We start from the raw sequence: 27,483 nt of genomic DNA on the forward strand, positions 1-27,483 counted from the left end.
GGCCTCCAGTGAGACTCCAACTCTCGCTAGGGAGAGGAGGAGACAAAGAAAAACGGATTCTGGCTGCTCAAAGGAGAGGAAAAGAAGGCAGTAATTGTTCTTGGAGAGCAAGAGGTATGAATGTCCTGTACAGAGAGAATGTCTCTATTTAGGAGTGACTTTTATTATCATTTTACATTTATTTTTAATATGAGACAGGAGAGACATCTGAACTGTCAAAGCTTTCTTCCCATCACCTATTATCCTCTCTGAAGGACACAAAGCTTCGGAAAGTAAATCTCCATAATAATCATGGAGGAATAGTATGAGTAACAGTTAACATTTATTGAGAGCTTAGCAGACACTATCCTAAACACATTACAGCTATCGTTTCAGTTTATCCTAGCGGATATACACTATTATTATAATACCTATTTATAGCTGAGGAAACTGACTCGATTTCAGCATAAGTCATGATCTCAAGGTTTGTGAGTTTCAGTTTGAGCCCCCCCACTCCTCCCGGTTCTGCACTGACAGTGGGGAGCCTGCTTAGGATTCTCTTTCTCCATCTCTCTCTGCCCTTCCCCTGCTTCTGTGCATGCTTTCTCTCTCTTTCTGTCTTTCTCTCTCTCTTTCTCAAAAATAAATAAACTTTAAAAAAGAAAATTCCCAAGATTGCCCAGATAAAACTGTAGAGCTTGAAGATGAACCTAGGCAGTCTGGGTCTGGGTCTGTGCTGTCGAGAACTGTACTTCATGCATTTCCAGCGTCTGGCTCAAGAATGAGAGCATGTAAATTCTGGACAGTTCAGGGAATCCCACCCAAGTGTCTTAGCAGATGACTGTGACCTTTCCATTCATTACATTGCAGGACCAAAGTAGACCGGGAAGCCAGAACCGCTCAGTGCATGCTCTTAGACTTTGCTCTCTGTCCCCATCCATCCCTCCTCCCCTCCCACTTTTCCCTTCAAAACAAAAACCTTTCCCCTACACGGCCCCACCAATTCGTGAGGCATGTGACTTGGAGCACCAGGGCAATTGGCAGACCCACGCAGGGACGATGCCAAGAGTGTCTACAGCTGGAGGTCCCAATAGGACCTGGGAATCACTGGGGCAAACACAGGAGGGCAGACGGCAGGAGCCACATACAGAAGTACTCTCTGTATCTTTCTAGGAGGAACAATCAGTGGGAAGAAAGAAAAGAGCAAAGAGTTGGTCTTGGATTCCGCCCTAAGGGCTAAGTTTCCTTCTAAACTATAGCGCCTCCTTGGCTAACATCTGTGATACATTGTTTCAAGATAGGCCTCAGGTTTTCCGGGAAGATTCTCTTCTCCCTGCCTTTACAATTATCTCCCAGAGTTTTACAAAACAGCATTTTTTTCTATTTATATTTCTTTGTTCATCTGTTCTAAGGTCCCATTAATACATGGTTCCTGGCTTATGCAACTCCACTGAGCCCCATTACTCTCTGCTGTTTAAATGTGCCATTCCAACATACAGAAAAAAATTTTGAGCCATTTTTATGGAAATCTTTACAACATGTATTATGCACATCTCTTCCCCTATTAAAACAGTATATATTTCTAACTTACCCTTTTATTATTAACTAGAAATTGCCAGTATTAACCAAGTATGATTCACTATGTGATGTTTTCAGACAATAGAGAAACGTGAGGGAGCTTTGGCCTAATTGACCCCAAAACATTCATAACTGATGTTTCTCTTATTATACTATAGCTTCTTCCCCTGCTGTTTGCTCTCACTGCTCCACATTACATCTCTTTATAGCTGTTCCTATTCTCTTTTTTTCCTGTAACCCAGAGGAAGCATCACTTTTAACTAAATAAAACCAACACTAAATTTTGTTCTAATAGCTGGCTTCAACTTTAAAGCTCTACTATTCAATAAAGTAGCCACTGTCTGCATGTAACTATGGAATTGGTTCATATGACTAAAAACTTGAATTTTTTATTTCACTTAATTGTAATTAATTTTAATTTTAAAACCAATACTCAGTTCAGTTACTGGAGTGTTTTTAAGCATATTTGCTAACAGTTTGGGTATGTGAATCCCCTTTTTCCAATAAAAATTTGGCATTTGAATTGAGAAGTATAAAATATACACTAAGGGGCACCTGGGCGGCTCAGGTGAGTTGAGCATCTGACTCTTGATTTTAGCTCAGGTCGTGATCCCAGGGTCGTGGGAATGAGTCCTGCATAGAGAGCTCCACACTGAGCTTGGAGCCTGCTTGTGGTTCGTTCTCTCTCCCTCTCCCTCTCTCCCTCTCCCTCCCCCTCTCTCTCTCTCTCTCTCTCTCTCTCTCTCTCCCTCTCTCTCCCTCCCTCCCTCCCTCTCTCTCTCTCTCTCCCTCTCCCTCCCATGGCCTCTCTCCCCTGCTCATGCTCTCTCTCTCTCTCTCTCTCTCTCTCTCAAAATAAAACAAATCTTTTAAATGAATTCTTTAAAAAGAGAAAAATAAATTTTTAAACAAATGAATAAAATATAAAATATACACTGATATTTGAAAGACTTGCTATAAGAATGTAATCTACTTCATTAGTAATATTTATAGTGATTACGTGTTGAAAGTATAAAATTTGACATATGTTGAGTTAAAATATACTGTTAAAATTAATTTCACCTGGCTCTTTCTACCTTTTTAAATATGACTGCCAGAAAATTTTAAAGAGTATAAGTGGCCTCCACCAAATTCCACTTTGGTAGGACTGCTCCAAAGTGTTGTTACTCAAAGTATGGTCTGTGCCCAACAGCATCTGCAGGGGAATTTGTTAGAAATAAACAATCTCAAGTTCACCCAGACCTACTGAATCAGCATCTACATGCGAATAAGATTCCCCAGGTGATTCTTTTTTTTTTTTTTAATGTTTATTTATTTATTTTGAGAGAGAAAGAGAGAGGGGGAGAAGAGGAAGAGACAGAGAATCCCAAGCAGGCTCTCACAAGCCATGAGATCATGACCTGAGCCAAAATCACGAGTCGGGCACTTAACCAACTGAGCCACCCAGGTGCCCCCAGTTATCTTTCAATGAAAGAAAATAATGACAAATTTTATGCATTTCTGGCTAACAGTTTTCAAACTAACCTTAAAACATCAGCGATCCATGACTCGCACACAGTTCGAACCCCAGGCCACTCATCACATGAGTTAAGGCAACACTGAGACTGATCTAAGTCCCATTCAACACATAGAAGTCCACGTGCTTGGATATTGAGCAATGGTGAAGTATTGCTAGTAAAGTTTCCAGATGCTTACTCTCAATTTCTGTACTTGTCATAGAGGATCAAAAAGAATCCAGTTCCATATTGCTCGCCGAGCAATACGTCTTTGACTAACAGTGCTTTAAAAATTTTTTTTTCAACGTTTATTTTTTTTATTTTTGGGACAGAGAGAGACAGAGCATGAACGGGGGAGGGGCAGAGAGAGAGGGAGACACAGAATCGGAAACAGGCCCCAGGCCCTGAGCCATCAGCCCAGAGCCCGACGCGGGGCTCGAACTCACGGACCGCGAGATCGTGACCTGAGCTGAAGTCGGACGCTTAACCGACTGTGCCACCCAGGCGCCCCAGTAACAGTGCTTTAGATCTGCCTGCAGAATAAAAGATCAGGATTTAAATAGTCATTTTTCTCAGAAGCCTTTAGATTCCAGGTTTCTAGATTTATGCTGTATAAATGAGACTGGCAGAGGTGAGGCCCCAGACAAACAAGATACAGCTTGCTCCTTAGTTGATGAGATCAGTAACATTAATTCAAACCACAAAGACATGTTTATAAGTTTATTCTCTGTGCTCACTATACCTTTCCCTTTGAGGGAACGAAGTGAGCCCTTCTCCATAGGTGAGGCTTACATTCGTCTTTCCACTTGCTCACACAAACAAAATAATTTTTGCTTCACAGAGGACAAAAAAAAAAAAAAAAACCGTAGATATCCAAAATGGTAAATAATATTAAAATACTAAGGACCACATTCCCATTAAAATCAGAACAATCCTCCATAATACATTCAAAACACAGAGGCAATGTATATTAAAGACTAAATATACCAAAAGTGCTTATTACTCAACCTGGTTGTAGTTGTCTGAGACACTGACATGTGCTAGTTATTCATGTCAAAACTAGGAGTGGGAAATTAGTGTTTCACTAAGTGCACAGTTGTCCATTCTGAAAACCTTTGACGTGCTTCTTCTCCCAAGTCCTAAATCCAAACAGCTTCCCTATGCTGCGCATTCTGACTTACTGCTACCTCACAAATCTCGCCTCTCTGTGGCAACCGCCATTGCCTCTGCTCGGGCTGCCATTAGCAATCAAGTGGATTTGTGTTTTAGGCTCTTCACTGGCCTCCTTCCTTCTTTTCCAGACTTCCTATTTCTTTTGTGGAACTGGAATTATCTTTCCAAAATTTAATATGAATCACTTCCACATAAAAACTCAGAAGACTGCCATAACCTTCCTATAAAATGCAAATTCCTTAACTTTAGATGCAGAGTCCTTCAATAATCTGAACTCTCTTCTCCGTGATTCTTTCAACAATACCCTGGGAAACCAAACTACCTAGCGATTGTCCATCATCCAGATAGTACTTCTTGGCTCTGGTCTATTTCCATATTTTCCTACATTTTGAAGTGATGCCATATCAATCTGGACAAGGGAGTTCATCCTGGGTTTATTTGTTAACATGTAGTGAATGAAATAGTAATTCTGATCATAAAATTAAGTATTCAGTGTTCACCCTATCTCAAGTGCAGGGTAACAAATCCCATTAGGAAGGGTTACCTTGGGGGACTCCTGGGAGGGCTCAGTCGGTTAAGCGACCGACCCTCAATTTCGGCTCAGGTCCTGATCTCATGGTTCATGAGTTCCAGCCCCACCTCAGGCTCTGTGCTGACAGCACAGAACCTGCTTGAGATTCTGTCTCTCCCTCTCTCCTCTCTCTGCCCCTCTTCCCATCTCAAAATAAATAAATAAACTTAAAAACAAACAAAAAAAGAAATGGTAATCTTGGAGTGCCTGGGTGGCTCAGTTGGTTAAGCATCCTACTCTTGATCTCAGCTCAGGTCCTGATCTCAGGGTCATGAGTTCAAGCTCCATGCTTTAAATTAAAGAAAAAAGAAGAAAGAAAGAAAGAAAGAAAGAAAGAAAGAAAGAAAGAAAGAAAGAAAGAAAGAAAGAAAGAAAGAAAGAAAGAAAGAAAGAAAGAAAGAAAGAAAGAAAGAAAGAAAGAAAGAAAGAAAGAAAGAAAGAAGAAAGAAAGAAAGAAAGAAAGAAAGAAAGAAAGAAAGAAAGAAAGAAAGAAAGAAAGAAAGAAAGAAAAGGAAATAAAAAGATAAAGGGTAACCTTAATCTTTATCAATGTTTGAAATGTCTAAAAATCAATATCCGTTTCATGTGTGTGCACACACATGCACAAATGCAGACACACTCATGTGCGTGTACCGTTTGTACAGGAACATGTTGAAGAAGGAAGAGCCAGCCTCTACAGGTCTGTGGTTTCCAACAGCTGCAAGGAGATGTCTTGTTACTCAGACTTTCCTTTCCCAGAAGATTGTCCAAACTATGTGCCAAATTCTCAATTTCTGGAATATCTCAAAATGTATGCAAACCGGTTCAACCTTCTGAAACACATTCAGTTCAAGGTAAGACACAAAACATGAGTTAGTAGTCAGGAAGTATGTCCTACCAATTTCCTATTTCTCTCCATAGCCTAGCCCTTGGCTCTGCAGATGAGATCATGAACTGGCAAGATTGTTGACAGCTGGCTGGATTCCTTTTCCCCTTGTACTCATACCCACCCACCCCCGCCGCCTTAAGTAAATCTGGAGGTGGAAATGGATACTTTCAGTAAGGATTCACATGAATAAATTTTTAGTTTGCAATAATTTCACCCAAGTACCCAAAGGGACCTAAAAATATCAGGCCACATTCTCGGCTCGGAACAAATGCACATAGTGACTCTGATGACTTCTACCCATACCTAGGCACTCTCCTCTAGACTATCCCTCTACAGGAATAAGCATGTGCAGGGGCCCACACATAAGAGAACCCCACGATCTGAAGGAAATCTTTTCTAGATATCCTTGGGAATAGAAAGATCTTTGAATATTGTTCTTTATAGAGGCCCTACCACCTCCCTTCCCATTTCCAAGAGCAGAGACAGGAAGAAGGTAGAAGGATGGGGACAAATATATCTTCTTTTTTTCCCCTCTCCAAGAAACATGAAAAATCCACATGTTTTCTTTCTCCTCTCTTCCCCTCTCCCTACTACAGATGGGGATAGTAAGGCATTCCTAGGGAATTGAAAACAACATGAATGACCAACACTAGTAGCAAATAAGATTCATATTCACAACCTTAAAAGCAATGATAAAAATGAGACCACTATCTTGAAGAGATATCTACACCACCATGTTCACTGCAGCATTATTTTCAATAGTCAAGACATGGAAACAACCTAAGTGTCCATCGATGGGCACATGCATAAAGAACGCATAAGGAAAATGTGGCACACACATACACACATACTGGAATGTTATTCAGCCATAAAAAAGAAGGAAATCCTGCCATTTGCAACAACATGGGTGGACCTATAGGGTATTATACTAAGTGAAATAAGTCAGACAAAGACACAGACTGTAGGATCTCACTTGTATGTGAAATCTTAAAAAAAAAAAAAAAAAGCAACTCATATAAACAGAACAGATTGGTGGTTACCAGGGGTGAAGAGTAGGGACTGTGGAAATGGGTTAAGGTGCTCTAAAGGTACAGACTTCCAGTTGTAAGGTAAATCCATTCTGGGAATATAATGCACAGCATGCTGAATATAGTTAACTCTATTGTGTTGTATATTTGTAAGTTGCTAAGAGAGTAGATCTTACAAGTTGTCATCACAAGACAAAAAATTATAACTATGTGAGGTGATGGATGTGAGCTAAACTTATTGTTTATTATAATTATTTTGCAGTATATACATATATCAGATCATTATGTCGTATACCTTAAACTTATACAATGTTATATGCCAATTATATCTCAAAAAACTGGATAAAAATTTTTAAAAAACTTCTAAAGAGTATTTTACCCCACTCCCATATCTTTCAAGGGACACAGTAAAATTGAAACAGTACCATAGTGAATGGGCATAATCCACAGAAGTAGTTTTAATGCATCAGAGCTCCTGAATCTGAAGCATTTTCTTTACTAGGTGCTGCTCCAAGCCTGCTTTAAAATAGTTGAAAAAAAAATTTTAACGTTTTATTATTTATTTTTAAGAGAGAAAGAGAGAGAGAGAGAGAGAGAGAGAGAGAGAGAGAGAGAGAGAGAGAGAGAACAAGAAGAGGAGGGGCAGAGAGACAGGGAGACACAGAATCCAAAGCAGGCTCCAGGCTCTGAGCTGTGAGCCCAGAGCCTGACGCAGGGTTTGAACTCACGAATTGCGAGATCATGACCTGAGCCGAAGTTGGATGCTGACTTAACTGGCTGAGCCACCCAGGCCCACCTTGAAAAAAAAACTTTAAAGCTAGATGTTCACCAAAGTTTTAAGAGAGTACACACAAGCAGCTATTTATAAGAGATTTCTTTCCTCTCTGTGCATTCCAAGTTTTTAATTATAAACATTTCTTATTTTTAAGTTGAAAGTAAATTCTACTTTGAAATTAATTTTTAATTAACTGAAAATTTATATTTAAAAAAAGGAAGAGTTACTAATACAAATGTTGAAATCCAATAAGCACTTCAAATATTATAAACCAAATTGTGAACCCATGAGGTAAGACTTGAGACACCTGTCTTCTCTGAAAACTTAAAAGGAAAGAAAAGCAGCAAAGTCTCTTGGCCAGTGGAGCATTTATGCTTTTAAACCTGACTTGGGGGGCCGCTGGGTGGCTAAGGTGGTTAAGCATCTGACTCTTGATTTCGGCTCAGATCATGACCTTATGGTTTGTGAAATCAAGCCCCACATCAGGCTCTGCACAGACAGCACGGAGCTTGCTTGGGATTCTCTCTCCCTCTCTTTCTGCCCCTCCCCTGCGCACACTGCCTCTGTCTGAGTCTCTCAAAGTAAATAAACTATAAATAAATAAGTAATTTAATAAATTTGTCTTATAAATTTATTTTATATATTTTCTGAATCAGAACCTAGCATGCATAAACATATACATACTCTATTGAAACAAAAAATAGACTGACATGTGGACCACTCCCATGGTCCATCAAGTTAGTACATTCAGGCCACCAAGTTAGTACTTATCAGGCCATCAAGTTAGTACTTATCATTCAGGCCATCAAGTTAGTACTTATCAATAGCTATCAAGATCTGGGAAAACGTCAACAACATATTCTACAGGACCTTTCATAAGGTAAGATACTTGGGACCAAATTCATATTTCCAATTTATATCATCCATGTTTTTATTAAAGCACAGCTTTATGAAAGATAGACGTAACAGAAAAAAAAAATGAAAAAGACTTCAGAAGACCGCGATACTTGGTTCTATCACTAACTATGAGAATTTGAACAAATCACTCAAAATTTTTGGATCGCATCACTTCTCTTAAGTAACCCTCTACAACCCTTAGAATACATCCATCCAGGGGTGCCTGAGTGGCTCAGTCAGTTGAGCATCCAACTTCAGCTCACGCCGTGATCTCACGGTTGGTGAATTCAAGCCCCACATCCAGCTCGCTGCTGTCAGGGTGGAGCCCGCTTTGGGTCCTCTGTCCCCCTTTCTCTCTGCCCCTCCCCCACTCATATTCTCTCCCTCTCTCTCTCCCTCTCTCAATCTCTCTCTCTCAAAAATAAATATTTTTAAAAAAGAATACATCCATCCAGAAAATTATGGTTAATCTGATAACTTGATTCTATTTCTAAGTTTATGCTTATTGATTATGTTTAGCCTATGCTCTAGAACATTTGAAGTGTCAACTGGTACCTTGGCCAGCAAGCCCTCACTAGAAGCTTGACAACAAGTAACTGTGACTGTGACTCTTTTTTTCAGACTAAAGTCTGCAGTGTAACAAAATGCCCAGATTTTACTGTCACTGGCCAATGGGAGGTGGTCACTCAGCATGAAGGAAAGCAAGAGTCTGCCATCTTTGATGCCGTCATGGTCTGCACTGGTTTTCTTACTGACCCATACTTGCCACTGGACTCTTTCCCAGGTATGGTTTTCTGAAACTGACCTTAATTCGTCTCGTGGGAGCCGTCCTGATCCTGGCTTGGTCCGAGAATGAATTTCTATGGTTCTTCCGTTAAATAGTTAAAGTTGTAAGGTAACGGGGATTTTTTCTAACCAGCATTTCTGGCCAATTTTTGACTTTCATTTGTTCCAAACAATTTATAAGTGCCAAAGAGTAGAAAAAATTACTTGCAAGCAGTTTTATGCTTCACTGGGGTTCAATGTCCCTCCTTAAGCGATGGGCAACACTCAGAAAGTCTTCTAAGACACTGGATGCTTACAAAGTTGTTGGCCTCAGCAGTGGCACACAGCCAAAGCTGAGTTTAGAGGCCACAAAGGTCGATCAGTGAATAAATTTTTTAAAAAGTAGTGCGATTTTTGTTCGTTTGTTCCATAGAGGTTTAGCTAGATCAGACATTTATAGCACTGGGTCAGTAGTCAACAGAGAAAAGAATCTTAGAAGGCAAGTTAAGTCATCTTTGAGTCCCAGTTTCCTTATCTGGTTTTTGCAAACATGATTCATGTTAATCTATGTCAAATTTCCATTGGATTACAATGCAGAGGGAATAAAAAACACAATGATTTGGTTTATTTTATCCACAGTAAGTTTTCAAGAAGTTAAAACTTTAGGAAATTTTTCTCTTCATCATCTAAATATGACTTGGAGTGATCTCAAGTCTCGTCTTACAATAAACTCACACACCTCCCATGCCCCAAGAGCTTATGCAAGTCCGGCCAAGTTAGGATGAAGCACATCCTGAAAACTGCCGTGGAATTGAATCTTGAATCAAAAAGCCCCAAGTCCACGATATAAGGAACTATTCTCCAACATCCCTGAGAGAGGATCAATAGCCACCCCACAAGACAACCCAATCCTTTCTCAGCTCTTGTCCACAGAGAAAATCCCTAAGTAGGCAAGCCCCTCCAAACTCCTAGGAAGGAGTGCCTGGTACTAGATCACCCTAAGAATCCAGAAAGTTCCACGACATAGAGAATACGCTGAATTTATTTGGCACCAACAGTGCCAAATTACACAAAGTGCTAAAAATACAGGGGTGGATATGACAACATGTAGCCTGTCTGGAAGGAATGAAAAGAGTTTTATAGGAGTCCAGCAGAGGAATCACAGTCTACACATGACCTGCAAATGATACAAATGCTTATTTTACAACAACTCACGTACATCCATTGGTGCTGGGTCTGCCCTCCAGACGTCATTCAAGTCAGGTCAGATTAGGATAAGGTGTACCCAGAAAGCAACTGAACCAGTGTCCTCAATTTGAATAGGATGGGCTTGAGACCCAGGAGGTACAGATTCTAGGCTGCACAGCTAACAAGCTATACAACCTTGGGCCTTCCGGTTAACCTTTCTAAGCCTCTGGGGTTTTGCCCATAAATTGACCACCTTATCCAACAGCATACATCACAAATCAAGCAAACAGAGCTCTATGGGACTTGCAGACCTTTTCAATATCTCACCGGCTACTACCAATTGGCCATTTGAAATCCCTGGATAGGTAACCATTAAGGAGCTTTTGAGTTCTAAGGTTTTGTGACTTTAGATTTGAAAAAGAGTCCTCGAAATCTCACAAACTCTCTCTCTGCCTCACAACAGACTTACTTAGTCTGTACGTAATTCCTGGGGTCATCATTAACTATTAGAAAAATTCAGATTTACTGAAGACATTTGAAAACATGTGTCTGGAGGTACATTGTTCTTTTTTGTTTCTTTGTTTGTTTTGAGAGAGAGTGAGAGCACAAACAGGGAAGGGGCAGTGAGAGAGAGAGAATCCCAAGCAGGCTCCACGCCACCAGCGCAGAACCTGACGGGGGACTTGATCCCGCAAACCATGAGATCATGACCTGAGCCAAAATCAAGAGTCAGACGCTCAACAGACTGAGCCACTGAGGCACCCCTGGAGGCACATTGTCTGGAGTCAATTCCAAAGATGTTCCAAAAAGTCTTAGTAAAAATAATAGGTATCACAGAATAAATGCATAACTTCACAGAATAAATGTACAACTTCCCAAAATAACTACTTGTAATCAATCATTCAGATATATACACTCTGGTGTGTTTACTTAACACAACCACATTCACCTAAAAAAAGTGCCTGCTCTATCCTCCTGTGATAAAACGGGGGAAAATATTAGTGTGATAGGTGGCTCAGACACAGTCTCATTTTTGTTCATTTCTGATCCAAAAGACCCTGATCTGGAGAAAAATCTAAGGTAATTTAGCATCCAGGGATAATAATTCTATGATTCTCCTTAAACTTGCCTAGCTCTCCCTTGTCAGCCATTCTCTGATCTGTGATGAGTCCTGTCTGAATTAATATTTGAACTTGGCTGCATGATTATTAAATTCTAAGTGCTCGAGATTGTGGTGGGTTTTAACTGAGATTCATGTCAGATTTCTAATGTTTCAAGGTGAACTAAGGGTGAACCAAACCTTGATAAGGCTATTTGCCACAAGCATCGATATTTATCCCCTGAGAATCTAGGTGTCTTATCACTTTTCCTGGAAAAAAAAAGAAAGGTTCTTTGTACAGCACCTCTTAACTTTTGTGTTATGCAACCCTGAGAGTATTTTCCAAAACTCTCCATTCACATTTAATGTTTCAGTGAGACATTTGGCATCAACCACCTGAGATATCCTTTCTGGTTAGAACAGTAGAGCTAAACCCAGCGTGGTGAACATGATCCCTTTTTCTCAGAGCCAACTCTTGCTGCCTCAGCAAACTCAGTCTGCATTATAGTCGGTCACCAAGGTGAGCTATCAGTGAACTTCCCCAGCCAACATGGATCTTTTCGAATAGGAACCACATTTTGTTTATCTTATTTCTCTAATATCAACTTAGCCCAGGTCCAAGCACATAGATGCCAAAAACAGTTTGCTGAAAAGAGTGGACGCGCTGACTCATAGTTCCCTTGAACTTCTCTGCTCTTGCTCCTTGCTTGGGAGAAGCTCTAGATAGTCAAATATTAGTAAATAGAACAAACTAATTCTATCACTGATTTCCATCAACTTTAAAATTGGTAATGATGGCTTGGGAATGCAAGCTGGTGCAGCCACTCTGGAAAACAATATGGAGGTTCCTCAAAAAACTAAAAATAGAACTACCCTACGACCCAGCAATGGCACTGCTAGGCATTTATCCACGGAATACAGGTGTGCTGTTTCGAAGGGACACATGCACCCCCATGTTTATAGCAGCACTATCAGTAATAGCCAAAGTATGGAAAGAGCCCAAATGTCCATCGGTGGATGAATGGATAAAGAATATGTGTATAATACACACACACACACACACACACACACACACACACACACACACAATGGAGGATTCCTCGACAATCAAAAAGAATGAAATCTTGCCATTTGCAACTACATGGATGGAACTGGAGGGGATTATGCTAAGTGAAATTACTCAGTCAGAGAAAGACAAAAGTCATATGACTTCTCTCATATGAGGACTTTAAGAGACAAAACAGATGAACATAAGGGAAGGGAAACAAAAATAATACAAAAACAGGGAGGGGGACAAGACAGAAGAGACTCATAAATATGGAGAACAAACAGAGGGTTACTGGAGGGGTTGTGGGAGGGGGGATGGGCTAAGTGGGTAAGGGGCACTAAGGAATGTACTCCTGAAATCACTGTTGCACTATACACTAATTTGGATGTAAATTTAAAAAAATAAAAAATTAAATTAAAAAAATAAATGGGGGTGCCTGGGTGGCTCAGTTGGTTAAGCCTCTGACTTCAGCTCAGGTCATGATCTCACAGTTCATGAGTTCAAGCCCCGTGTCAGGCTCTGTGCTGATGGCTCAGAGCCTGGAGCCTGCTTTGGATTCTGTGTCTCCTCTCTCTCTGCCCCTCCCCTGCTCATGCTCTGTCTCTCTCTGTCTTAAAAATAAATTTTTAGGGGCGCCTGGGTGGCGCAGTCGGTTAAGCGTCCAACTTCAGCCAGGTCACGATCTCTCGGTCCGTGAGTTCGAGCCCCGCGTCGGGCTCTGGGCTGATGGCTCAGAGCCTGGAGCCTGTTTCCGATTCTGTGTCTCCCTCTCTCTCTGGCCCTCCCCCGTTCATGCTCTGTCTCTCTCTGTTCCAAAAATAAATAAACGTTGAAAAAAAAAATTTTTTTAATAAAAAAAAATAAATTTTTAAAAAATAAATAAATAAATAAAATTGGTAATAATGGCTTAATTAATCTTTATGCCATGATATTTCAACTTAGTAGCAAATAAACCCAGAGACCTATCTAGTGAGATGGAATAATTACCTCCATTAAATAATCACTCATTTCTGTGTCTTACAAAGTCATGTATTCACATTTTGGATTTTCTTAAAATTAAGCATGCTATTAAAAACAACCAAAATAATCCATCAAAAGGATATTTTTTTTTAATTTTTTACGTTTATTTATTTTTGAGAGAGAGACAGAGACAGAGCATGAGTAGGGGAGGGGCAGAAAGAGAGGGAGACACAGAATCTGAAGGAGGCTCCAGGCTCTGAGCAGTCAGCACAGAGCCTAACGTGGGGCTCGAACCCACGAACAGTGAGATCATGACCTCAGCCAAAGTCAAATGCTCAACCGACTGAGCCACCCAGGCGCCCCAATCAAAGGGATATTATTAATGGAGCAATACATATGTTTCGTTTACTGATCCTATAAAATTCTTCATTTGACTTTTTTTTTTTTCTATAGGTATAAATACCTTTAAAGGCCAGTACTTTCATAGCCGACAGTATAAATACCCAAATATATTTAAGGACAAGAGAGTCCTTGTGGTTGGAATGGGGAATTCGGGCACAGACATTGCTGTGGAGGCCAGCCACCTGGCAGAAAAGGTACCCTGATGTTACCTAATGAAAAACTGTAGCTTAAGATGCATGCCTCAGGCAAACAGTGACAAAAGATGAAAGAAATAAAAATGCCTAAAATACACATACATACAAAAAAAAACAGATTTTTTAATTTTTTTTTTAATGTTTGTTCGTTTGTTTGAGAGAGAGAGAGAGAGCAGGGGAGGGGCAGAGAGAGAGGGAGAGAGAGTCTCTGTGCTGTTAGCAGAGGAGGCAGATCTGAGAAAGCACAGGCCACGTTTAATCACTTTGTGAAACAACAGAAGCTAGAAAAGCTATTCTGGCTCCTTAATCCTGCCAAAATGTACAGGGAAACTCTTTTCACGAAAATAATAAAGTAAAATAAAATAAAAGCAACAAAAGCGAAAATAATAATAATAAATAAATTGCAGATGGATTAGCCCTGCTTTATAGAGTTCTCCCTAATCTGGTTCAAATGTGCCATTTCAACTTTATCTCCCACTACTCTGAGCCTTTTCCAATTCCTGTGTTTTTCCCCTTTGCTCATACCACACCCCTCCCTTCGGTGCTCTTTTCCCCTTTATTACAATCCACTTGTACCTCCCCAGCTATGTTGCCCCAACACAGTGATCTCTCCCTAGTAAAGTTTATGTAATAATTGTAATTAACATTCCTCAGCTGGCACTTGTTAAAAACAAATACATATTAGTTGTTGGTTTCTGATGTGCCAAACGTTGTGCCAGGCACAGGGGGAATCATGGAAAAATACAATAAAAACAAGATTTCTGGGCACCTGGGCGGCTCAGTCAATTAAACATCTGACTTGCTCAGTTCATGATCTCAAGGTTCCTGAGTTTGAGTCCCGCATCGGGTAAGAGTCCCACTTCTCTCTCTCTCTCTCTCTCTCCCTCCCTCTCTCCCTCTCTCTTTTCCTCTCTCTCTGCCCCTCACTCACTTGAGCCCTCTCTCTCAAAAAAAAAAAAAAAAGCAAGATTTCTGCCATAATGGAGCATAGAGTTGAGGCGGACACAGATGCCAACTAAATAAGTATAAATAATTAGGTCATGGATACCTGGATGGCTCAATCGGTTAAGTGTCCAACTCTTGATTTCAACTCGGGTCACGATCTCATGGTTTGTGAGTTCAAGCCCCATGTCGGGCTTAACACTGACAGTGCAGACCCTGCTTAGGATTCTGTCTCTTTCCCTCCCTCTTTCTCTGCCCCTCTACCGCTTGTGCTCACACTTGGGTTGTGCACTCTCTCTCTCTCTCTCTCTCTCTTGTTCTTGCTCTATAAATGAATGAATGAATGAATGAATGAATGAATGCAAGAGTGAGGAGTGCCTGGCCGGCTCAGTCAGTAGAGCATGCAACTCTTGATCTGGGGGTCGTAGGCTCAAGATGCATGTTGGATACAGAGATTACTTAAAAATAAAATCTTTAAAAATAATAATTGCAAGAGCAAAAATAGCTATGAAGGAAAAGGATTGGGAATGTGATTTTGATATTCCCTTCGGGAACTTTCAAAAAAAGGATTGACTGGTTGATTGATTTGGAGAGACTTCGCAGTTTGGTGGAGACATCCTGAGAGAAGAGAAAGGAGGTCCTGAAATAAAAATTAACAGTCCCATCCACTCCGACCCCCACAGGAGACATGTGGGTAGCGTATTCTATTTCCATTCATATTATTTCTATCTCTCTTATCATGTGGAAATTTCAAACTCAGTCAGCTGGTGAACTCAAACAGCTAACCTGTTAAAAAAAAAAAAAAAGTGTTTTTTAAGGAATTCACCAAAACCAACTGTGTTACTGAAATTTATTGTCAGTTCAAACAGCGGTTTCTATTGAAACCCTTTATAGACAAGATTCACCTGCTGCCACACCTTGTTCTTATGCCCTACAATTACTAGCATGCAAAACTGTACCCACCCACTCGCTGCTTTTTCACACGAGACTTTGAGCTCGCTCTGGGTTGCCACAGTAGCTCACTCACTGAGGTGTCTGGCAATGTATCTCGCAGATAATAAGGGCTCAGTTATACATTCGAAGGCACTTTAATGCTCTAAGTGCCCAAACCGTTATCTCAAATGAATAACTTTACAGCGGGAGCCGGAGGAGCCAAAACCATCTTGTGGAGGATATATTTTGAGGGAGGGAGACTTTCAGGCGCTATTCCAACAATGAGACCTCTTGACTCTCTGGCGAAGCCAGCCGGGCTCACCGTGTCAAACTGAGTGGCTTCTTTGACTGCTTCCAGGTGTTCCTCAGCACCACCGGCGGGGCATGGGTGATCAGTCGAGTCTTCGACTCAGGGTACCCGTGGGACATGGTGTTCACGACTCGGTTTCAGAACATGTTGAGAAATTCTCTCCCAACTCCAATTGTGAACTGGCTGCTGGCAAGAAAGATGAACAGCTGGTTCCATCATGCAAATTACGGCGTGGTACCGGAAGACAGGTAAACGGAGGGTATCTGCTGAGGGCTGTGAGGAAGGAGGAGGCTCTGTGCCTGCACTGGCACCTCCAAACCAGGCAACAACACATCATATCGACCGAACGTGAAGGAAAACTTCATCCCAGTGTATTTCCTAATAGCTAGCTATTTTGAGTTCTTGGTAAGTGAAACTAGGTATTGCATCTTGTCAACAACCCTTTTTTAAAGTCTTACTTAATCTTCTTTTTACTGTGGGCGAACCGAGGCTTGGCGAAGTTCAGCCACTTGCCCAAGCTCATGTAGTGATAAGTGAGCTCTATGACCTAGGCAAGTTACGTGGCCCTCAGCTGCAGCGCTCGAAAGACAATGACTTGTCTACGACTCTTTTGGTAGAAGCAACACGCTTGGCTTGTTTCTCTGTGTGGGAAGAATCAAATGTTGTAGTGGCCCCTGCCCATCTCTCCAGCAGCAGTGCCTTCTTGCCCTTGTCAAGATGACCTTGACCTCAGTCTGTACTTAACTCAGTCTGTATCTGAGTTACAGCCTACAATTTATCCCATTAAGAATAGACGGTTTTACTTTCTCATTGAGTCGGTACAAGGATACTCCATTCCCGGGGTTGGCATCGTAGCCCAGAGATCTCGTCTGATCTTCCTCCAGGTTCCACTCTGGACCAACGTGGATCAGGTGTACCCAAGCCACCACTGAGGGCACACAGCTCCCTACCGAGTGCCACTTCTCCCAAGACTGGCACCTCCTGCCTGGCCAAGGGGAGAGCCCCAGAATGAGGAAGGGAAGGGAAGGAGGTGGAAGGGCCAGACACACTGGTCACCGGCACATCTCTTCCCTGCCCGTGTTTCTCTTTAGGACACAGCTGAGAGAGCCTGTGCTAAATGATGAACTCCCAGGCTGTATCATCACTGGGAAAGTGCTCATCAAGCCAAGCATAAAAGAGGTGAAGGAAAACTCTGTCATATTTAACAACACCCCAAAGGAAGAGCCCATTGATATCATTGTCTTTGCCACTGGATACACCTTTGCTTTCCCCTTCCTTGATGAGTCCGTAGTGAAAGTCGAAAATGGCCAGGCATCACTGTACAAGTACATCTTCCCTGCACATCTGCCAAAGCCAACCCTGGCTGTTATTGGCCTCATCAAACCTTTGGGCTCCATCATACCCACTGGAGAAACCCAAGCACGATGGGTTGTTCGAGTCCTAAAAGGTACATGCGTGAGAAATTTCGGAGGATATGTTTTCTGTTTACTATGTTATTTTGGATACTAGAAATTTTGAGAGCATCCCCAGCTCCTATCTCAAACAACAGAATCTTTAAAAGCAGGATTCATTCTATTCTTCATGGAATTACACTATCAGAATGAATTTGAGCCATTACCAGCACAAAAGATAAATTGGGGGTCAAAAAAATACAAGTTGTGTCTATCTGTTGTTTTCACTGAATTAACTGGTTCAATTAAAGTATAAAACTTCAATCAAGTGACAGAATTCAGTTCTGAGGTTATGTTGTATCAGATAACTAGTGAGATGACCAGATGCTTATAACTTTTCAGCTGGTAGCATTATTACCAAAAACTTACCATCAACCCTGTAGGCAGCTAATATTTTTAGGAGGAGAACAGATGAGTTGCTGGGTACCAGGAATAAAGATAAGCAGTAATAAAACATCTTCACCCACTAAGCAAGCAGGCCTGAAGTTAAATTGCCTTTTTTGTTTGTTTCACAGGTATAAATAAGTTACCACCGCAAAGTGTCATGATTGAGGAAGTCAATGCAAGAAAAGAAAACAAACCCAGTGGGTAAGTTAACTTAGTTAACTCCTTATGCATCTTTTTGAATCATGACTCAAATTGGCAAAATAGCAGAGAGACATGAGGCAGCGCCTGAGATTGGGGGGGGGGGGGAACTAGCATAGCCTGTTAAGGAGAGTGGGGAGAAGGGGAACTGAAAAGTTTAAAGGTCCCAAAATCGTCACTTCAGACCATAATTATCTAGCGCCACATGGAGTCTGGATTCTAAACCAAATACAATTAACTCCCATCTACCGGATACATTATTCCACGCCTTTTTCATAATCAGCAGGCAAAGAGTTGTGTTTATCCCCTCTGATGCTAGAAGGGTCTGTTTATTCATTCATTCAACCAATCTATATTCAACTCTATTGTTTTCTTTAGATTCTACTCTAGTCAGGATTCTGCAAACTATGTCCTGCAGGTCAAATCTGCCGACCACTTGAACTTTTATGTTTTTTAAGAGTTGGAATAAAAGAATATTTTGTGATATGTGAAAATTATATGAAATTTATTGTTTTAAAATTTTTTGTTTACTTATTTTTTGAGAGAGAGAGAGTGAGCATGAGCAGGGGAGGGGCAGAGAGAGAGGGAGACACAGAATCCAAAGCAGGCTCCAGGCTCTGAACTGTCAGCACAATGCCCCACATGGGGCTTGAACTCATGAACCATGAGATCATGACCTGAGCCGAAGTCAGACGCTTAACCAACTGAGCCACCTAGGTGCCTCATATGAAATTTAAATCACAGTAGCCATACATAAAATTTCATGAGAACCTAACCACACTCATTCATGTACATATTTACATGTAGCTGCTTTTGAGTTGTTGAAATAGAGACCATAACATGGCCCTCAAAGCCTAAAGTACTTACCATCTGACCTTTTGCGAGAATAAGTTTGTTGACTCTGTTCCCTAGAGAAGGTTCCACTTATTCTCTGCTCTCTGGCTCACACTCAAGGACCAGGGATTACAGAAGGGAAGCAGCAGAAAAGAAAGGAGTGTTGGCCTCCCGCCCCCAACCCCACCGACTCTCATCCTCACTCCTAACCCAACTAAAACATCTCTGGTTTTGTTTACTGTTAGTCTGTTTTGGGCTTTAATATAAATTATCACTTGAAAAATGCTTTCTGATACCAAAAGAAAGTTTTTAAATCACTGCATTTAGGGGCGCCTGGGTGGCTCAGTCGGTTAAGTGTCCGACTTCAGCTCGGGTCATGATCTCGCGATTCGTGAATTCAAGCCCCGCGTCAGGCTCTGTGCTGATGGCTCAGAGCCTGGAGCCTGTTTCAGATTCTGTGTCTCCCTCTCTCTCTGACCCTCCCCCATTCATGCTCAGTCTCTCTCTGTCTCAAAAATAAATAAACATTAAAAAAAATTAAAAAATAATAATAAATAAATCACTGCATTTAAACATTTTTATCACTGGGGCACATGGGTGGCTCAGTCGGTTGAGCGTCCAACTTCAACTCATGGTCTATGGGTTTGAGCCCTGCTTCAGGCTCTGTGCTGATGGCTCAGAGCCTAGAACCTGCTTTGGAATCTGTGTCTTCCTCTCTTTCTGCTCCTCCCCCAGTCATGGTCTGACTCTGTCTTTCTCAAAAATAAACATTAAAAAATAATTTTTATTTTTTTATTATTTTTATCACTTCTCTAATTTAAATATATTTCCAAACTTTATGTTGAGCTATCCTTGTCAAAGTGCTAAATCCCAAAATAACAAAAAACATTTTAGATGCCTCTTTTTCACCCTCAACCTGAAATGTGATTTGATCTCCATTATGGAATTGTGCTATAACATAGATAATTAATTAGAGCTGCACAGTGGAAAAGCTTCTTGTCACATAGGTCAGCTGGTGATTTTAGGACCAACACCAGCATTACAGGAAATTCCACCTTATTGATTCTTGTGGACTTTACATTATATAAATCTAGCAATAACTGAGTTTTAGAAAAATTTAGGAATAGTGAAATTATGTAAATAAAATTTTTTTCTAGAAATTCCTAAATATTTGACAAAAGAAGCAGAGAAATACTAGATGCATTTTAAGCATTTGCAGCACCATATGCATAGAGTATCTTGTCAAGGAGCTCATCTTGTATTAAAAAAAAAAAAATGCAATGAGACCATTAGACAGCTATGGGCTTGGAGAGAATAATACAAAAACCATTTCAGGGGTGCCTAGGTGGCTCAATCAGTTGAGATCTGACTCGTGATTTCGGCTCAGGTCATGATCCCAGGTTCATAGCATCGAGCCCCACATCAGGCTCTGTGCTGAGCATGGAGCCTGCTTGGGATTCTCTCTCTCTCCCCCCCTCTGCCCCTCTCCCCGGCTCCTCTCTCTCTCTGTCTCTGTCTCTCTCTCTCTCAAATAAAAAAGAAAAGCAAAAGAGAACATTTCAAATTTTCTAGCATCATTGTTTACTTTTGGCATGTTGACTTGCTCTGGGTTATCATTATTTTATCTTTGTGTCTTTCTCTTTATCCCCCATTTTCCTTTTATAAAGGTTTGGCTTGTGTTACTGCAAAGCTTTACAAGAAGATTATATCACATACATAGATGAACTCCTGACCTACATCAATGCAAAACCCAACCTATTGTCTATGCTCCTGACGGACCCACGCCTGGGCTTGACCATCTTCTTCGGCCCATCCACACCGTACCAGTTCCGCTTGACCGGCCCGGGGAAATGGGAAGGAGCCAGAAATGCCATCTTGACCCAGTGGGATCGAACATTCAAAGTCACCAAAACTCGAAGTGTACAAGAATCCCCATCTCCCTTTGCAAGCTTACTTAAACTCTTAAGCCTTCTGGCTTTGCTTATGGCCATTTTCCTAATTTTCCTATAAATAAAAGATTACCCAAATGGCTCGTCAGATGCACACTGTAGATTTACAGTGCTCTGTTCTGCCATTGACACAACATTGCATTCACAGCCATAAGCCATGTGCAAGTGGTGAAAGCCACTTCCTGTCCCCTCCTGCCGGTCTTCCTGTGCCTCTCGAGGCTCCACCTGCTTCCAGTGCTAGAGGCAGATAACCAAGATTTCTGTGCCTTTGAAGGCTGCTGGAAGGTTCCAGGTTCATTTTACAAGAGAGAGCTATTAAAGACAGCCCTCTGAGCCTTCCTCTATCTTTCTCATATAAACTATTTTCACGGGCCTCAACTAAAACTCCCTACTTCATAAAAGATTTGGTTGTACTAAAATAATCCTGTGATGTCAGATGATTAAAAATAAAAAGAAAGAAAAAAAACAACAAAACTGATTGTTTCAAGTGGTCTTTTAACCTCTTTTTTATAAGTTGGGGTAAAGGTAGGGGGAAAGAGATAAGGGGATGAGGTGTCTATTCATAAAGACCATAAAAGAATTGGGGGTTCAGCAAACTCACTGGAATGTTTCTAAAAGAATGTAAAAAAGGTAGAGAAAAACAAATACCATATGATTTCACTTATATATAGAATCTAAAAGACAAAATAAAGAACAAACAAAACAGCAACAAAATCCAGAAACAGACTCACTCATAAATACAGGTGGTTGCCAGAGGGACAGGGGGTTGGAGGAAGGGACAAAATAGGAGAAGGGGATTAAGAGGCACAAACCTCCAGTTATAAAATAAGTAGGTCATGGGGGTAAAAAGTACAGGATGGGACTGTAGTCAGTAATATTATAACAACTTTGTATGCTGACAGACGTAACTGTAACTACGTTTATGGTGAGCATTTTGCAACGTATGTAATCATCAAATCACTATGTTGAAAGATAATTTCTTAATAAAAGTAAAGGGATATTCCTGCTTGTAAGTGCTTATTCCCCTAAAATGCCCTATACAACAAAATGGGGTGCTCCAGCTGGCACAGTGACCATACAGATCAGATCTACCCCACAGAAAAATACCCCCTCCACCAGTGCAAGGAGCCAGCCTCCATGAAATTTCCATAAAACACCAAAACCATGGGGTTCAGAGAGCTTCCAGATTGGTGAACACAGAGAAGTTGGGGGGAAGTGATGTCCTCAGAGAATACGTGAAGCTCTACACCCCTTCCCAATGTCTTTATTTATTTATTGTGAAAGAGAGAGAGAGAGAGCACACAAGTGGGGTAGGGGCAGAGAGAGAGAGAGAGAGAGAGAGAGAGAGAGAGAGAGAGAGAGAGAGAACCCCAAGCAGGCTCTGCATCGGGCTCAAACTCACAAACCATGAGATGATTGACCTAAGCCAAAATCAAGAGCCAGATGCTTGAGGCGTCTGGATGGCTCAGTCGGTTGAGTATCTGACTTCAGCTCAGGTCATGATCTCACAGCTCATGGGTTTGAGCCCTGCCTCGGGATCTGTGCTGATAGCTCAGAGCCTGGAGTCTGCTTCGGATTGTGTCTCCCTCTCTGTCCCTCTTCCATCCACACTCTGCTCTCTCTGAAAATAAATTAATTAATTAAATAAAATTAAAATGTCTTTTAAAAAAAAGTCACATGCTTGAGGCGCCTGGGTGGCTCAGTCGGTTAAAGGTCTGACTCTTGATTTCAGCTCAGGTCATGATCTCATGGTTTGTGAGTTTGAGCCCCACATTGGGCTCTTCACTATGTCAGCACAGAGCCTCCTTGGAAGTCTCTCTCCCTCTCTCTCTGCCCCTACCCCATGTCCTCTCTCTCTCAAAATAAGTTTTTAAAAACTTAAAAAAAATTAAAGAGTTGGATGTTCAACTGACTGAGCCACTCAGGCACCCCTCCTTCCCACATATCTTGTCCTATGCATCTCTTCCCATCGAGTTTTTCCTGAGTTATATCCTCTTATAATAACCTGATCATCTAGCAAGCAAAATGTTTCTCTGAGTCCTGTGAGCCACTGTAGCAAATTAATCAAACCGAAGGAGGGGTCACAGAACCTCCATCTATAGCTGGTCATCAGAAGCATGGGTGACACCCTGGGCAGGCAACTCAAGTAGAGGGGCACCTCGTAGGACTGAGCCCCTAACCTGTGCAATCAGATGCTGTCTCCAGGTAGGAAGGACCAGAATTGAGTTCAGTTGTAGGATACCCAACTGGTGTCCAAGAATTGCGTGGCAATGTAGGGAAAAAACCTCCCACACACTTTGGAATTGGGTACAAAACCCTTAAAACAGAAACATAACGAAAAAATGCTCCATTGAATACTCTCCCAATTTAGGAAGATTCCCACGGAAGCCGTAGACAACAAAAAAAACAACACCCTTCAGGGTTGTCCTGTCCTTAGTTGTCCTGTCCTTAGTAAGATAGGATACGTTATTTAAGAATAATTTACATTATTTAAGTCTAACTTCAGGGGCACCTGGGTGGCTCTCATTGCTGTGGGTTCAAGCCCCACATCAGGCTCTGCACTGACAGCTCAGAGTCTGGAGCCTGCTTCAGATTCTGTGTCTCCCTCTCTCTCTGTTCCTCCCCTGCTGGCTTGCTCGCTCGCTCTTTCCCTCTCTCAAAAAGAAAAAAAAAAAAAAGAAAAAAAAAGAAACATTTTAACATGTTTTAATAAAGTAAATAGCCTAACTCCAGAACATTTTGATGTTTAAAAAGTCTGCACTTAGTTCTTTCTCTACAAAAAAAGAACTCGATTAGACATTTGAAAGCAAACCTAACAAGTTTAAGCTAAAAGGGAAAACATGAGATGATCAACTTGTTTCAGTAGGATAAGACAATTGATCAAATTACCCTACAAAGTAAAATTTATGCTATTGAAATATGCGATGTTGTTATTTGCGGCATCTGTTTCCATGAAAGTGCAAGCAGCCTTTATAAAGAGAGTGGCTGGAATTAGAGCTCCGGCCAGAAACAGCAGGGGCAACATGTGGCTGTGGAAGGAAGCTGAGTGCAAATGTCATCAGGGGAGAGAACGCATGTCCCCAAACGCTCTTCTGTAAATGGTCTTTATAGAGTCAGGACACAGAAGAAGGCAAAGGGAGATGTCGCAAGACATCAGAGGAGGAGGATGGTGATTGTGGAATGAGAATGTTATTAAGTGCATTTTGAGGCACCTTGGCAGTATTTACCAAAGTTTTAAATGTGCATATCCCTTGGGACAGCAATTACACATCTCAGAATCCATCCTGTAGAATCAGTCGTGCGTTCAAAGATACATACGTGAGGACGGTTATCTCATTGTTCACAACAACGGCAAAAAGACACTGCACTGAGAGTAGCAGAATGGTTACATAATTTGTGGACCATCCCAACTGTAAGAAACAGAAACTCAACTGAAACTGACAAAACAAGGAAAGTCTGTGGCTCATGTAACCGGAGTCCAGCAGTGAGATGGGCTTCGGGGTGGACCGAATCCAGGAGTTTCAATGCCATCTCTCCATGGTTCCCTGATTCACTCTTATCCCTAGGCCAGCATCATCCTCAGCACAATAAGGGGATGGTGGCTCCAATTCCAGACTACCGCCTGTAGAAAAGGAGAGAAGCGCTTCCAGAATTCTTCCAGAAGCAGAAAATGGCAGACGGCAACTCGTATCCACAGAGTCTGCTTCCCTCCTCTTCCAGGTCATATGCCCACCTTGCCTTCCTCGCAGCTAGTGTGGCCATGTGATCAAGTTCTTGCAAACGGAATGTGAATGGAAACGATGTGTGTCATTTATCCCTGCTTTACTTGCAAGGGAACTGCTTACTCTGAGGACTTCCTCACTCCTTTCTGCAAGAGGGTGCCATGGAAATGGAGCACGAAGCAAACCAGCTTCAACCATACTCCTCAGAGATGACTAAGTAACAACATAGAAGCAACAAGGTTCCCTGCACGACCCAGGCAACAAAGCTGCCTTACCAGCCTAGAGTGGTCTGATTGTTACATGACAGAGAAATAAAATGTTGTCTTATTCGTTCCACTGTGCGTAGGAGCCTGTTAGGTCAGCTTCCCATTCACACTACTACTAATAGGTATGTATCCTGAAGTCTCCAGCAGAGCTCTCCTCGTGTCTCAAGTCCTCACGGCCTGCATCGCATCGGGGACAGGATTCTCCTTTGACCAAACGACCCACACCTGGAGCTGGGGGAGGAGCCAGCATCCTCAGGCTCAGAGCTGCGTGGAAGCGTGAACAGATCTCTGACTCAGTGTCTCTTTCTTCACCCTTACTTCTCTCACAATTCTCAGTGATTTCAAAATCAAGTGTACGATCCTTCCCGGTCACGTTCTCTCTATTCCTTAACCCGGTTACCTCTAACGATCACACCCTCCACCTATCTCAGCCACTCACTACTATGTTCACACTCTAGACCAGTGCTGTCCAAGAGAAGAACTTTCCACCATCACAGAAATGTTTCACCTTCACTCTCCAATATGGTAGCCGCTAGCCTCACGTGGCTGTTAAAAACTTGAAAGGCAGCTAGTGCCAATAAGGAATTACATTTTTCATTTTATTTAATGTTCATTTAAGCCTCAGCTTCAACAGCTATAGATGGCGAATGGCTATTGTACTAGCCAGGGCAGGCCTTGGCTTTGTCACTCTCAGCAAGAGCAGCCGTCCACAGTCTGAATTACAAACATCCCGTTCTCTGCCAATCATGTCACGGTCTGCCAGCCAACCCCTACTAATACAATATTCTCTTCAAACTGCTGGGACTTCCGATCCAAACATCCTGCCATCTTTCACTTTCCATCTCCCCTCATTTTCTCATTTCCTTCATCATCCTGCTTTGACTTCGTGATGCTCTGGTGTCACATTTGTGTGTGCTCTCAACTCGTTGCCCCCTCTCATTCATTCATATTTGCGTGACAGAACTGCAATTCTGGTCAAAATCCAACTCTCTACCTACTTCAAACTTCTGCTTGAGCACTTGACCTTAGATGGAGGAAGAACACTCAGTAGTACCTCATGGATCACTCTTCCGTTCAAGCCTACACGACTGCCCCCAAATCCCGCTAGATTTCCCTAATTCCTTCACTCCCCAATCTGATCTCTTGGATGACTATTTTATATCATCACCTCTCACCCCCAATCTCTACCACTTCCTTCTCGGTTCACTGTCAGACGAGAAAATAGTAACAATTCGAGGGGAACGTCATCAGATCTCCCTGCCACCAACTTCCTAACCCACGTGCCACTGTACCCATAAACTCTCTTTCCTGTCACCAAGGGTGACTACCTATGCTCTGCTGGGCAATTCCGGCTAGTGTTCTTGATTTCATCCTTTTGTACTTACCCAAGAAGACCTCTCCCATAATTTGTCCAATTTCTCTCCCAAGTTGCTGATCTTTCTCTCGCTCTCCTGGACCATCCTTCACAATATATAAATATGGTATAATATTCCTGTTTTTTGAAAACCCTCCCTAACCACACATTCAGCAAACGCTTCTGTGTATTAGAGTGACATGATCTAATTTATGATTTTAAAAGAATAGATTTCTTTCTGGAGAATAGATTATAGGGGAGCAAATGAAAGTAAGGAGACTAATTAAAATGCTATTTCAGGGGCGCCTGGGTGGCTCAGTTGGTTGAGCGGCCGACTTTGGCTCAGGTCATGATCTTGTGGTCCGTGGGTTCGAGCCCTGCGTTGGGCTCTGTGCTGACAGCCCAGAGCCTGGACCCTGTTTCAGATTCTGTGTCTCCCTCTTTCTCTGACCCTCCCCTGTTCATGCTCTCTCTCTCTGTCTCAAAAATAAATAAGATGTTAAAAAAAATTTTTTTTAAATAAAATGCTATTTCAGAAAAATAGTTTCTGTGGTAGCAAACTAGATAATATCAGCCCATCTTAAATTGGGCCCTTTGGAGGCTGGAAGACTGCTACAGAATAGGACAAACTAAAGAGGCCTAACAGGTAAATGCAACTTGTAAACTTTGATTGGCTGTTTAATCAGGAAAAAATATAACTGTAAAGAGTGGTATATAGTTCAACATATGGAAATGAGTTAAAGTGATAAACCATATTAACGAAATGAAGGATAAAAGTCGCATGGTCATCTCAGTAGATGCAGAGAGAGCATTTGACAAAATTCAACACACGTTCGTGATTAAAACTCTCAACAAACTAGGTACAGAAGGAATTTCTCTTAATATAATAAAGGCCATATACGACAAGCCCATAGCTGATGTCATACTCAACGGTGAAAAACTGAGAACATTGCCTTTAAGATCAGGAACAAGGCAAGAATGTTCACTATTGCCACTTACATTCAACATAGTACTGGCAGTCCTAGCCACAGCAGCTAGGCACCAAAAAGAAATAAAAAGCAGCCAAACTGGAAAGAAAGAAATAAAATAATACGTTTGCAAATGACATGATCTTAA

At 41.6% G+C, this 27,483-nt stretch overlaps 1 protein-coding gene across 3 annotated transcripts in view; it reads left to right on the top strand.

The window, feature by feature from the left end:
• FMO1 (flavin containing dimethylaniline monoxygenase 1) overlaps positions 1-22,025 on the top strand; it is a 31,861-nt gene extending 9,836 nt beyond the window's left edge. Inside the window, exons 3-9 of one of the 3 annotated variants that reach the window (XM_003999187.5) lie at positions 5,442-5,630; positions 8,987-9,149; positions 13,879-14,021; positions 16,255-16,454; positions 17,298-17,653; positions 18,173-18,245; positions 20,744-22,025. In XM_003999187.5, the coding sequence (XP_003999236.1) occupies positions 5,442-5,630; positions 8,987-9,149; positions 13,879-14,021; positions 16,255-16,454; positions 17,298-17,653; positions 18,173-18,245; positions 20,744-21,086 (1,467 nt within the window). In that variant the 3' untranslated portion in view covers positions 21,087-22,025. The remainder of the gene's footprint in view (positions 1-5,441; positions 5,631-8,986; positions 9,150-13,878; positions 14,022-16,254; positions 16,455-17,297; positions 17,654-18,172; positions 18,246-20,743) is intronic. The other 2 variants (XM_045048842.1, XR_006591718.1) reach the window with 2 other exon arrangements.
• The last annotated feature ends 5,458 nt before the right edge of the window (positions 22,026-27,483 follow it).

This window comes from Felis catus, chromosome F1, assembly GCF_018350175.1.
Source record: "Felis catus isolate Fca126 chromosome F1, F.catus_Fca126_mat1.0, whole genome shotgun sequence".
Classification (NCBI taxonomy): domain Eukaryota; kingdom Metazoa; phylum Chordata; class Mammalia; order Carnivora; family Felidae; genus Felis; species Felis catus.